Source organism: Anabas testudineus, chromosome 18 (assembly GCF_900324465.2).
Source record: "Anabas testudineus chromosome 18, fAnaTes1.2, whole genome shotgun sequence".
Lineage (NCBI taxonomy): Eukaryota > Metazoa > Chordata > Actinopteri > Anabantiformes > Anabantidae > Anabas > Anabas testudineus.
This window is the reverse complement of record NC_046627.1, coordinates 24798800-24812050: the sequence shown is the minus strand read 5'-3', so window position 1 is coordinate 24812050 and position 13251 is coordinate 24798800. Positions and strand designations below refer to the sequence as shown.

At 39.6% G+C, this 13251-nt stretch overlaps 1 protein-coding gene across 2 annotated transcripts in view; it reads left to right on the top strand.

The window, feature by feature from the left end:
- pcxb (pyruvate carboxylase b) overlaps positions 1 to 13251 on the top strand; it is a 224576-nt gene that overhangs the window by 186486 nt on the left and 24839 nt on the right. For both annotated transcript variants that reach the window (XM_026353535.1, XM_026353536.1), the window contains exons 17-21: positions 3401 to 3641; positions 5131 to 5298; positions 5673 to 5754; positions 11069 to 11226; positions 12001 to 12087. In XM_026353535.1, coding sequence (XP_026209320.1) covers positions 3401 to 3641; positions 5131 to 5298; positions 5673 to 5754; positions 11069 to 11226; positions 12001 to 12087 — 736 coding nt within the window. The remainder of the gene's footprint in view (positions 1 to 3400; positions 3642 to 5130; positions 5299 to 5672; positions 5755 to 11068; positions 11227 to 12000; positions 12088 to 13251) is intronic.

The following is a 13251-nucleotide window of genomic DNA, read 5'->3' as shown; positions in this document are numbered from 1 at the left end:
CATCAACCCCATATCAAATTATTTGTCAACGTTGCAAGCATGGTCACATTTAAAGTTTTTGCAGTCCTTGAATCACTACATGAACAATTAGGGGAAAACGGTAGAAAGATAATTACTCTAAACAAAACAGTGGAAATTATGGAACATGAGAGATTTTCTACAGATGAAAGAGGCGCAAGCTGAGACTTAACCCACGTGGCATCAAAAGTAATAGTTAGCCAGTAAACAGGTGGCTTCCCATTAACTAAGTGTGTAAATATATATATAATCAGAATATATTTACCATGATGATCATTAAAGACTGACTAAAACAGTGTTTCTGCTTTACGATCTAAAAGGTAACTCACCATGCATTTGCGGTGGAGCAGTAAATATGATGATGATCTTTCTGCATGTTCTGCAGACAGAACCATCTCCAATTAGCTTTTCTGCAGCACTTGTAAAAGGATTTTTAAATAATACATTTTTCTTTAAATTAAAGTATGTTGGTATTTCGCATGAAGCTCTCTTGCACAGCTGCTTTATTTGCATTAAATGCATCTGAATGCGCAGTAGATCATATGTAGTCGTTACCCTCAAACAGCACAGCTCACACACACATTTAATCAGGTCAGTGTGGTTGATATGTTCCTGTTGCCTCCTACCATGCTTGGTGACTTACACACATTTCACAGACACATCGTTGATGCAGATTTATACCAGTAACGCGTTGAGGGTTATAAATCCTCCTGTTTACACACATGCATGCACACGCCTCTAACACTTTTCCAAATGGATTCACAGCCTATCTCGACGATGTGGATGACTCATGTATACTCAAGTACACACACCTGCAGTCAGAGGCACACTACTTTTTTTCTGGCCCCACTGCTCTTCAATTCCCCCCACCTCACCCACCCCTTTATTAAAATAATAAATAAGAAAATTGTACATTGTGATTAATGTCTCTTATCTGTCATAGCATCACTTTCTTGCGCTGCATGTTTTCAGTGCAGCAGCCCACAGCCAAGTGGCCTAAGCACCTTCATTATATAAATCAAATCAAAGAGTAATTTCATTTGATTTAACCGATTTAAAGTGTATTTTAGAGTCACAGTACAGTTCCCTCTGCAGCAAGAGGGATGTAGATTTTTCAAATATCTGAAACATCACAATTGTCCAATTTGCCTGAATAGTGGTCACTTCCAGCTGAGTCTGAGTCAGATACTGTATGTAGGACAGTAGACAACAACATCCACTAGACTGCTTTTGTGTGCATTGTTGTAGTAAATAAATACTGGACATGCAGACTCTGGACTAGAAATCCTCTCGTGGCACAACATTAAGTGTGTCTATTTGTGAAAACAAAAGCTCTCTGTGTGTAAATACCACATTCACACTAACACAGCTACAACAAGCACTCGGTTATGAAAAACCTGATAAAGATACTAGGGCCAAGGCTATAATAGGAGGGATTTACAGCTAGCAGATTTGGATAATGAGGTGGATATACATTTCTCTCCAGTTATTGTGGGCTGCTGCAGGGGCTGTGTAAGCTCACTTTTCATGGAAATATTGTGAATATTGTACTAATGCAGGTGCAGTAATACTTGTGTGGTAGAAGGAAATGGATACAAACGGCTTATAACAATCCGGATATGTATTATTATCACAGATATAGATGGAAACAAACTCATTATAAGGTGGTGTCTTCAGAAAAGCTACAAACCCCTTTATTTCTTGCACACTTTATGTAAATGTAAAGGTGCAGTATGTAAGATTTATAGGGATCTATTGGCAGAAATTGAATATACTACTTATAAATATGTGGTTGTTAGTGTGTCATCGCCTGAAAATACCGACTGCTGCATTTTCTTTAGCACAGAAAGAGCCATTATATCTAGATAGGGAGTGGTTCCGCTTTAGTGGAGGCCGCCATGTTTCTACAGTAGCCCAGAATGGACAAAGCAAACACTGGCTATAGCCTTACATACTTAAGTTAACTAAGTCCAGTTTTTAAATGTATATCTACCCAAAGTTATATTAGCAAGTTGGGGGGGGCTGGGGTGCTCAGAAGGTTGCATTCTGCAGTCTTACCACCAGATGCTGTTAATTCTTTCACATTTCAAACATTGTACCTTTAATTGTAAATGGATAAAACGGCCATTTGTGCCATCAATTTGCACCTTGGATGTTTCAAGTCATTTTCATGCTAACAAGTCAGTTTTTATCTCATCAGACCTGAAAATCTTCATGCTCTCAGATATTTAAATGTGGTTTGCTTGCTGTTGCCCTTTACTCCAAGTTTCTTTCCAGTAGCCAAATATTTGTTGACAAAAACGTATTTCATGAGTAATTTGTAATGACAACATACATTTTTATAAAGTCGCAACAAAATAACAGTGAAATCTCTGTTCAGCACTATGAAGAATAAAAAAAAAAACCTGTCCATACCTGCATATTCAACATGAGTACTTTCTATACCTGTTACAAATTATTTAAGCCGGCATCATGAAATGTAACTAAAACAACCTAAAGTTTTCAGGGATTGACAAAGACTAAAACTGAATGTAAAGTTCCTGTCAGAATTACCACTGCATAAAGGTTGATGGAGTGCTGCTGACGTGATCAACCTTTCTGTAGGATCTTCTGTAAATACTGAAGACTGAAGCTTTGATAGCTCTTAGATTGAGTCATCTTCCCAGAAAAGGTCTTTTATACTCAGTTACTCAGTCTGGCCATAGCCAACTCTAGTGTGAATCCAAATGATTCAAGACCTCTTTCATTTCACAATTACTGAGGTAACTGGGCTCTGAGAGCAAAGTTTTTATCATCTCAACCTGATCTATGCCTGCAGTTTTCTAATGAAGGCCCAGTTTGTTGAACTCCATGAATTGGTTTTAGTCCTGACATGTAATGTGAACTGTGGGACTTGAATTACACGGGTGTGTGCAGTTCCAAACATTCGAAATGTCCCGTCAGTTCAGTTCACCACAGGTGGACTCCAGTCAAGTTGTAGACGTCAGTCTCAAGGGAAATTAAAGCAAACAGGATGCACCTGGCACCTGCACATAATTTGGGTTTGAATAGTTTTGTAAATAAGAGTTTCAGGGTTTTTTTGTTTGTTTGTTTTTAATAAAATAGAAATTACCAAACATAACAGTTTATTATGGGTTGTTGGTTGAAAATTGATGTATCCACTTAAAATTTAAATCAATTACATGAACACAATGAAGAGGGAAGTATGAGCTGCTGAATATTTCCTGAAGCCTCTATGTATGTGTGAGAGATTATGCTTTGCTAAGCTTTCTCGACCTAACTTATTTTGCCGTGTAATTTTGTCTGTTTTTGTTGTGATTTAAAAAAGAATATGACGGACTTCACAACTGTGTGCTCATGTACTCTCCCTCCACTCCTCCAGGTTCTGTGAGGTGGCCAAGGAGAACGGCATGGACATCTTCCGTGTGTTCGATTCCCTGAACTATCTGCCAAACATGCTGCTGGGCATGGAGGCCGCTGGAGCAGCAGGTGGAGTGGTGGAGGCTGCCATCTCATACACGGGTGATGTGTCTGACCCAATGAGGCAGAAGTACTCACTGGACTACTACGTGAAACTGGCAGATGAGCTTGTCAAAGCTGGAACTCACATCCTGTGTATCAAGGTGAGAAAATAAAAAGGGAATCTATAATTAGTTAGTTTGGAGAAAAGCTTTCTGCTACGTAGAGTTCTTCAACAACATCATCCAAACATTTCTGCTACTTATTGTTTGCTTCTGTGTGGATGTCCCTGCCCGTCTACATCTAAAATAATTTAAATCCAGCTAAAATATATTGACAGGTAAGAGCTTCTGTGGTGTTATTTATTTATTTTCCCCTGTTTTAAATATGACTATGTGAACTGCAAATACTACCACTACTTCCTATTTCTGTTACTTTAGTCTTGTTTGGTGCTACTACTGTGCTGCTGAATTGGCAGAATGTTGGCTAACACAAGATAACCAATAACCAATAAATTCACCAGTGTATCATAATAAAGAAAACGGCTCACAAAGCACAGTGTACACGTCTTTTAGTACAGCATTTTGATAAAGGGAAAACACTCGCGTCAACTGTTGAACACAGCTAAAGTTTTCTGTTATTTGCTCCAATTGAAGTAATGTGTATACTTGAGCAGCTTATCTAAATGAATTCTCTGATAATGCTCACATTGAATTAATTTCTTTATTCAAGTGTGACACAATATTTTAAAACGTAGATGATAAACTCCCACTCTGCCACAGTGTGAACCATCACACGCAGCAGTGGCAATATCATAAAAAGGCTTACATGGCTAATGAGGTTAACTTTTAAAAGAGGAAATGAGCGTGCATTATACAGTTTCTTCGTGGAGTGCGGTGATCATCAAAAGGAGCACAAATAAACATCTACGCTCTGTGTGGGAACTTCTGTTAATATCAGTTAAGATTTATACATTTCACCGATCCTCTGTCCTGTAAGCTACATGTTGTTTTGTTTTTTTTCAGCAGAAAGTATAGTTTGAGCCAGATTAATTTAGTCCTTGTACTTAATTCTAGCTTTCTCTCTAGTGGTGTGGACTAGCCAGAGATGTGGTTATTGAATTAACACAACTAAATTCCTAAAAAAAATGAGCACTGGCTTAAATTAACCCTCCAAGGTGGAAAATTTAACTTCAGATATTTTTAACCATTGCTTGTCAGTAGTACCTTTTTATTTTTGGTGTTTAAGGATATACATTAGGTGTTTGTGAACACATTATTTCTGCTTCCATTGTTGCTTCTGTTTTTACTCATCTGAATGCCTCTGATGATTAGCACTTTATGGTGTGTTTCAGCTTTCATTAGCAGCCTCAGTGTTGTGTGCACATGCTCTGACTAGTGAAGGCAGACATGCATATCCCACAGGAACCAATGTATCTAGAAAAAGTCTATTTTCTTTTAAATATATATCATGTACAATAATGCAGGAACAAGAGGCTTAGAAAAGGATCTAGTAGAGAAAATAAGGCATATTGAACTAACATGTTAATGATAATGAAACCATCGGAAAAGATTTGTTCAAATTGAAATTCTTCCTCACGCCATTTTACCCTCCCATGCTTATGTCTCTTCCTCTGTCCTCATGTGTCACCAGGATATGGCCGGCCTCCTGAAGCCAGAGGCCAGCAAGCTTCTGGTCGGCGCCCTCAGAGACCGTTTCCCAGACGTACCCATCCATGTGCACACACACGACACTGCTGGAGCCGGAGTAGCTGCCATGTTGGCCTGTGCTGAAGCTGGAGCTGATGTAGTTGATGTGGCTGTGAGTATTCACTGAGTTTGTGCCTCAGATTACCGTTGTTAATAGTGGTTGGGGTTTGCTTTGGGTGAAGATGAAGCATACTTGAGTAGACTTGGCAGGGCAAGGAAGACTTAATGTTGGATGGAAAAATTCAGTCGTTCAGTGGGAAGTTGCTGTTTTTCAGCTTTCTTTCCATCCATCATTGTTTTCCCTAATATGCAGGCATTTTAGAGAAAAATGCTCACGTGTGCACACAGATTTGCAGACTACAACACCACACCTTTTAGCCACTGTTTGTAAAATCGATCCACTAAGGTGTGGACCCACATTTGCACATTTTTACAATAATGAAGGCTTTTAGTCAAACAGAATTCATATTGATTGTCTCTCTCTAGGTCGACTCTATGGCCGGGATGACCTCTCAGCCCAGCATGGGAGCTATCGTGGCCTGCACCAAGGGAACCAAGCTTGACACCGGTGAGTGACATGCCTACTAGCCTGTCAGCATCAACATTGGCAAACAAGAGAACCGCGTGTATCAAAAGTATCACAAGATTTCATAGACAAAAGACAGTAAATAATAAAGAACAAGCTGGAAAGAAAGTGTTGGAGCACCTTCAAATATCCACGTATTGCAGTATCTAGTTGTTAATGAGACAGAGCATTTCTCAGCACAATTCTTGCCCAGAGTGTCTTCCTGAAAGTCTACAGCTTTACATGAGGGAAACAAATCAATCAGCAACTCAATAAATGACAGAGTGCATCACTAATTATGGCCCTAAGTCAGACAGACTGACATATTTAGCTCAGTGATAACATACTCTGCCAATTATGAGAGGAAGATGAAAAAGAGAGGGAAATAGACCAAAATAATGACTTCAGTGCGGTCAATAAAAACTGATGATCTGTTAAACAAAACAATCTTTATCTCTTTAAATGAAGAATAGTTTTGTTTTTGTTTTGTTTTTTTTTTGGTGTTTCTATACGTATCTGCTTGTAAATAATCTTATTTTCGTCACAGTAGGCTGTGCAGTCGTCACCACTGCTTTTGACTCTCTCTGGAGCACCTGGAGTTTAAAGATAGCGTCTGTGACATGATTGTTGATTACTCGTTCAGCCACAGTGTGGACCTCTTCTTCATCTTATCTTCACAGGAGGTCAAATCCTTACTTGCAGGATTGTTTAATGTGTTAGCACATCTTTGGGGTTATTGTTAGTCACTGTGTTCTACTCGATTCAATCTCCATAGGTTGGAGTAAAAGCTGAAGCCCCTCCCTCCTTTGATACTGACCCCTACCTCCCACTACGGTCGGTGCAGAGTGTAGAACATATTTAAACAGCCAGTTGTGAAACTGCTGTTAAAGACTAAAAGAACATGAAACAGGATAAAGGAATTAAAACGGATGGAGTTTACTGCTTAGTTATGTAGAGCAATGCTATTGGGAAAACTGGCTCGGCTGTACTAACTAGATCTGATAGCTCATTTCCATTACTCAGAAACATGAAAAGCCCTGTTAGTTTTGTTTACACTATTCACACTCCACAGCTCATTTACTGTTGGCTGCTGTAGTGCAGGATACTATTAACGTTGTAATCAGTTTGTTAGTGTATACTGGCTAAATGAAGATTTTGTTTGAAAGTGCAACTTGGTAAGTGCCAAGTCCTCCTTCACTTCTGCTCGGATTATCTAACAGTTTTCTGGCCTCTGTGCATTAGCGACACATTATTTGCCATCAGTTCGGTCAAACCGAGCGTGCTTTTGTAGCACTGTTGGCTGCTTGGAATTTTATTTGTTTTGTGTATTGTGGCAAAAAATTCTACTAAAAACTTAGAACATTTCAGTGGCTTGGTGGTATTAGTTCCTCAGGGTGTCCTTCAACGTCAACAGGTTTCTCCAACCTTATTGTTTCTGCAGCGATATTTAACAGGAAGGAAACTGTAAAAGAGGCCACTACTGTAGTAGTCCGTAAGGCAACACAATACTCAGCTTTGAGTATGACGTGTGGCTTGCACAAAACCTCTTGATTCGCTGCTGCTCTCTCCGTCTGCACGTGTTAATAGACAGCTTAATGTAACAGGTTCGTGTCCGGGCTGGAGAGACGGCAAATACTGTTCTGGACAATGTAGGAAACTACCACCACCGTGTCATTGAGAGAGAAACTCTGCCATCATTTAGACAAAGTTCAGCATCGTGACAGAATATCAATTTGTTTGCCTACAGTAAAAGTCAAGGAAAAAGAAGACGGAGGACAGAAAGACAAGGTCATTATTTGAGCTTAAGTCAGTTTATTCCTAGAATTTCAATTTGCTTGACTTGAGACTGAGATCTGGATGCAGGATGCCTCTCACACAGAGACACGTGTGCATACTTATATTCTATCCCGATGTGACCCTGGTACATGCATTATGCATACACATGCAGGCAAACTCCTCCTCTCTTCCTAATTCTTTTGTACCTGTCACCTTGCGCTCGTCTTTTCATCTCTGCTTCTCTTTTTGCCTCTCCTTCCATCTCCGTTTGCCTTACTACTTTTGTAATCAAGTAGAGCACTGCCTTGGTTACCTCCATATCTTCCTGACCTTAGTCTGTTTACTGCTTTTCTTCACTCCCTCCCTTCTTTTCACTTGTCTGGTACAAAGCAGTAATCAGTAGTCCTCTGCCTACTCTATCTCCCTCCCTCTCTCTGTTCCCATGCCTCTTCCTATCACCCCCGATTCTTTCACTTTGTCTCTCCATCATCCTCCTCCTCTGCCCTCCCTCTCACTCAGTGACAAAGAAATTAACAGCACTTTACTTGCCTATTTCACTCCCTCTTGTTTTGTTCCTTTGCTTCCACTCCCTCACCATCTCCCACAGTATCTACAGTATTTCTCTTGAAGGAACGGCGAGAGCAGAGCTTCACTAGTTAATCAGTTTGTCTTTAAGCTGTCAGTTTATTTATTCACTCTGCCACTGTGTGCACACACCCACATGGATTTTAAAAGTCATACATATTCACAAAGAGTCATGGAGTTGAATAATGACACCAATTCAAATGGTCTTTGTGTTTATTAGACACATTATTTACTTCTATTTCTTGTGTATCATGGATTTAATTGATGAGCAATCGCTACAATGCCACAACAATGCAGCCGATCGAGATGTAGCACTCATCAAACACAGAGTAATACACACACCACGCAACAAATGGATAGTCCTATGTTTCCTTACTAGCATTTAGCTTCTTGCTCACCTCTCACCTCTGTCATCCCTCCCTGTCTTCATCTGTTCGAGGTAAATTTTCCCTTCCTTTTTCCCCTGAACATTCACATCTCATCTGTCTTCATCTGTGCTTCTTGGTTAGCTGTTATCATCTCATCAACCACAAACTGTGTGTGTGTGGTTGTCTGCCTACAGCTCTGTGTGTCTGTGTTGGTGTAGACAATGTAAATATGTGTGCGTTTCTGTCACCTGCACTAGTCAGTTTGTGTGGCTAATGAGTTGTATATTTGTCTCTGCCAAGCAGCCGTCTCAATGACTGATTTATGGATGTGCACATGCTGGTCTGCTTGCATGTCTTTGATACACATGCATAAGTTAGAGTGATGAAGAGGATGGCCAAAAGCCCAGAAAAGAAAACACAGTGTTGTATTTACTTATAGCAGGATTTGCTAAAATCACAATCCACAACTTTTGTAGCTGTTCTCCATATTTATAGGATGCAGTACAATAATGTAGTCTCATGATGGCCTGTGATTTTTTTGGCAGGTTAATAAAAAAATGCTGTCACTTCTCACCAAAGTGCTTTTCTGATAATTTAGGTCAATTCAGTTTTCGTCAGGCTTTCTATCTCACACAGGTGTGATGTTTGGGTAATTAGACTTCTCCATAGGAAACTGATCGCTTGCGGAAAGTACTTTTTTGGCAGATGCTGTTGCTCAGCTCAGGTGTTAGAACAGCCACATTTCCACTAAAAGGGCTGGGGCTGCTCTAAAAGGCATTTTGTTTTATTAAAGTAATAAAAAAAACAAAAACGTCTCTTTAAAACACACCATGTCCACCACTGCTTAATCTTTCTATATTACCAGGTCAAAATATGGTAGTACATTAAGGAGCAAACCTTAAAATGGGAACATGCTAAATTAAATGGTGAACATAGGACACATTAGACTCAGCAAGGCGAAGTTGGCATTTGCCCAAAAGCACCACAGAGCTGCTGGCATTCTTGTTGTCCTCTGTTGTATGTGTTGACTACCACCTTGTAGCTAAGGTAAGAACACTTAAATTGTTGCTAACATGGACATTTTTTTTGGATTTTTCTACAGTACGACTGTGCAGTCACCTTATAAAATGTATTAAAACAATGGCACCATGCTGCTATACCTAACTCTGCCCAAACAATGTATTATTATGATAAATGTGGTCAAAAAAGCCTGGTTACAGCCAAATATTCCCAGCACAGCTACAGTCCACAAGTGTCAAATACCTACACTATGTTCTCATCTAAAGAGTTTTCATTTTACACAGATGTTAACAGTCCATCACAAACTGAGCACAGCTGTGTGCAGCAGTTTATACACAGTAGCCTCCCTATAGCTGAATGTCACGCATCCACAGTTTTGTATAGCAGCATAAATCTTTGTGCTTTCAGATGTGAGAAATCAGTTACTTCTACTACTTCTACTTATCTGAGTTCATTACCTACGACATAGGAGCCAATGAAGTTGAATATATAGTATTCAACAGGTGGAGGGGGAGAATTGACACTTGAATCAACAGAGCCTAATATCTCAGTGAACATGCATTTCGTCATTTTCCTCCTATAGACGAAGGCTGTAATTTCGCAATGGAGGCATAAGTGAAAGCTACCAAAATGGTGTTCTCAAACAGAGAAGGAAATGGACCTAATTACTGAGTGACTTGGCAGGCAGCAGAATTTGAGGAGCAAGAACATGCGCGTTAATTTCACATTAATTTCACAGTAGCTCCATTTCCCAAGATCACAGTGGAAGCACACAAACACATTCTGGAGTACGTACTCGCTTTGAATTCTTAAACGTTCAAGCTTGTCACTCAGTCGCTGTGGATGTAACAAGCTAAGTTTGTCTCATTAACATGGCTGATTTTTGTCATCATTAGCCAAAAGCTCAGTGCACTGCCATTTCTGTCATGGCATTAGAGCAGATGTTTCCTTTCAGGGTACTGTAATCAGCTTTGGCACACCTTAACTGGCTGCAGCAGAATGTCATGAATATGAGGAACAGCAGTGTTTTTGTGACTGAGCTCACGGCTGATTATAAACCTTAGAAATGCCTTACTTGACATTGTGCTTTTTCCCACTTACTGGTTTGTGATTTAAGGGCTGTAGTATATAAAAACCAACATACTCTACTGCCAATGGAGAGGGGTCCATATCTGATGGCTTGGACTCTATACAAATTGCTTTATGCAAGTTTCCCATCATTGTTTATATTTTCATACATCAAAATCAACAACATAAGCCAAAAACTGTCACAATTTGCTAGCTGGCACAAAGTTAGAGATGACTAATTCAGATAAATGGCAGGTTGCCACATAAGTTTCTACAAAAGTTCTACTATAATTATAGCAAATATCACATCAATTCCCTTTTGAGTTCAGATGGTGGAATAATCAGAAGGCTTCATATTTTGATCTAAACCTGCATTGGCAATAAGTCGTTTCTGTAAACACGGGAAACTACTTCAGTGCAACAGTGTAGAACTCAATAAGTAAACATGAATATAGAGAACATGGTGACCATTTAGTTGATGTTCTCTTGCTCTGTCGCAGGCATTGCTCTGGATAAGGTGTTTGACTACAGTGAATACTGGGAAGTAGCCAGAGGCCTGTATGCTCCGTTCGACTGCACGGCCACCATGAAATCTGGCAACGCTGACGTCTATGAAAACGAGATACCTGGAGGACAGTACACCAACCTTCACTTCCAGGTACAGTGAGCTATTCTGGGCTGTTTTTTGTCAGTGATTGATTTTTGAAGCTAAATACGTTAAAATGCGTTTCACAAAGCTATTTGCTGCATTTTTAGCTCCTTTGGTGCTTGATGCTTCAGAAAGGCTGTAAACATGGGATTAGCTCAGTGTAGCATTACATTTGTACTCCCCGTTATTCCACACTACCTACAGTACCGTACTTCTCTGTATTATGCAGATACTGTTGACTCAGAAAATGCACAATACGTTTCAAAATAAGAATATCCTATTTCTACAAAGGTATACGTCACATTATCATTTTAAGAAACACATATATTATGCATTTGTATTTTTGAGGATACTAAAGAAAGATACTTTTTTAAACAACATATAACACGAGTCGAAGGTGTCATACATGGTGCATTGTCACACTCTGGAAAGTGTCACAGACTATTTGCAAGTGACTAAACCTACAGCACTGTGCACCACCTGGAGAAAAGAATGTAGGTACACGTCCCACAGCCCAGTTCTGACCTGTTTATAGCAACATTAAATAAATGCAGCATGTAAATCACAGTTTACAGTGCTTGTAGTACTGATCTGTCCGTCTGGCCTTTTCTACATAAATACTTTCACCATAAATTTAAAAGCTTTGGGTGTCACAAGTTATAGACTTAAATCACATGTTGACTCTAAATTGCTCAGAATACCTTGACTGTTTTTTTTTTGTTTTTTTTTTTTTAAACACAGAGTTATTTCTAATGTTATTATTTACTCATCCAAACACTGCAGGCTCACAGTATGGGACTGGGTAACAAGTTCAAGGAGGTGAAGAAGGCGTACGCTGAAGCTAACAAACTTCTTGGAGACCTTATTAAGGTGAGGCACAAACCTAAAAACCTCAAATCTCTCTTTATTTTCATGATTGTATCTGTTTAATTTCTGCATTCATTTCTTCAATCAGCACCGTAGACGGTAGTACAAAGTTTCTGATGAGGTGCTTTGGATCTGCATCATCATTTTGGCAGTTGCCTGAAAATTTCTAATTTGGCTTGATTCAGGTCCCTTCGATTTAAAGCAGCTCATCACCTACAGTAAAGCCAAACAATCCCAGATTAAGTTTCTTACTTTCAGTGTTGTGTGCTGTCTCACAGACTGTTTGACCTTCTATGGCTTCCTAAAGTAAAGTTGCCATTGTAACTTGTCTTTTCCTTAACTAGACAAATCCTGTCTAGTTAAGTTGTACTAATTCACTTATCAACTGAATACTGATGTATTTAACTTATCTATTTTTATATTTAAACTAGTTTACCTACTTTATGTTAATTTGGGTTCAAACTCCAGTCAACTAGTTTCGGGATAATTTCCTGAAGGACACATTAAGCGTCGTCATGGAGAAGGGAGCTCTGTTGCCAATTCTGCAGTCAGCAATTGCATTCCCAGCCTAAACTCACCTCCCGCCTGCCTTTTTGTTTTTCCATTATCTTTCATTAATTCCTTTGTTTTTCTCCCTTCATTATTTACGATCACAGCTTAGTAATAGATTTCTCCCACCTTCAGTGTGTTCACACTCACTCTGTAATTATTTTGTTCTTTTCTTTGCATTTTTTCTTTATCAAGCCGCCCTCACTTTTCTTTTTCACCTTTCCCCTTCTCACTCCGTTACTGCTTCACACACATTTATTCCCCAGCCATCTTTCTCAGCTCTCTCTCGTTGTAGATGTGCTCCTGTTGATGCCCCATTACTACACCCTCTCTTTTTTTTTTTAATTCTCTTTCTTTCACTCTTTCTCTCTCTCAATTTTTCTCCTCAGATCCCTTCTCCCTAATTTTCTTCCCCCAATGTCTGTTTTCCTCATCAATTCCTCTCCACCAGCCTCCCCCGGCCTCCCCCACCCTCTCTCCTTGCTCTCTATCTATTCAATTAAGACTTGGCGAGCTTCACTGCACAAGCCAATGTTGGCTTAGTGTGCCTATGCGTCCCGCTATGCTCTCTGTTGTATCCTGTTGGCTTGACAATGGCTGCGTTTCGCACACTGTTGG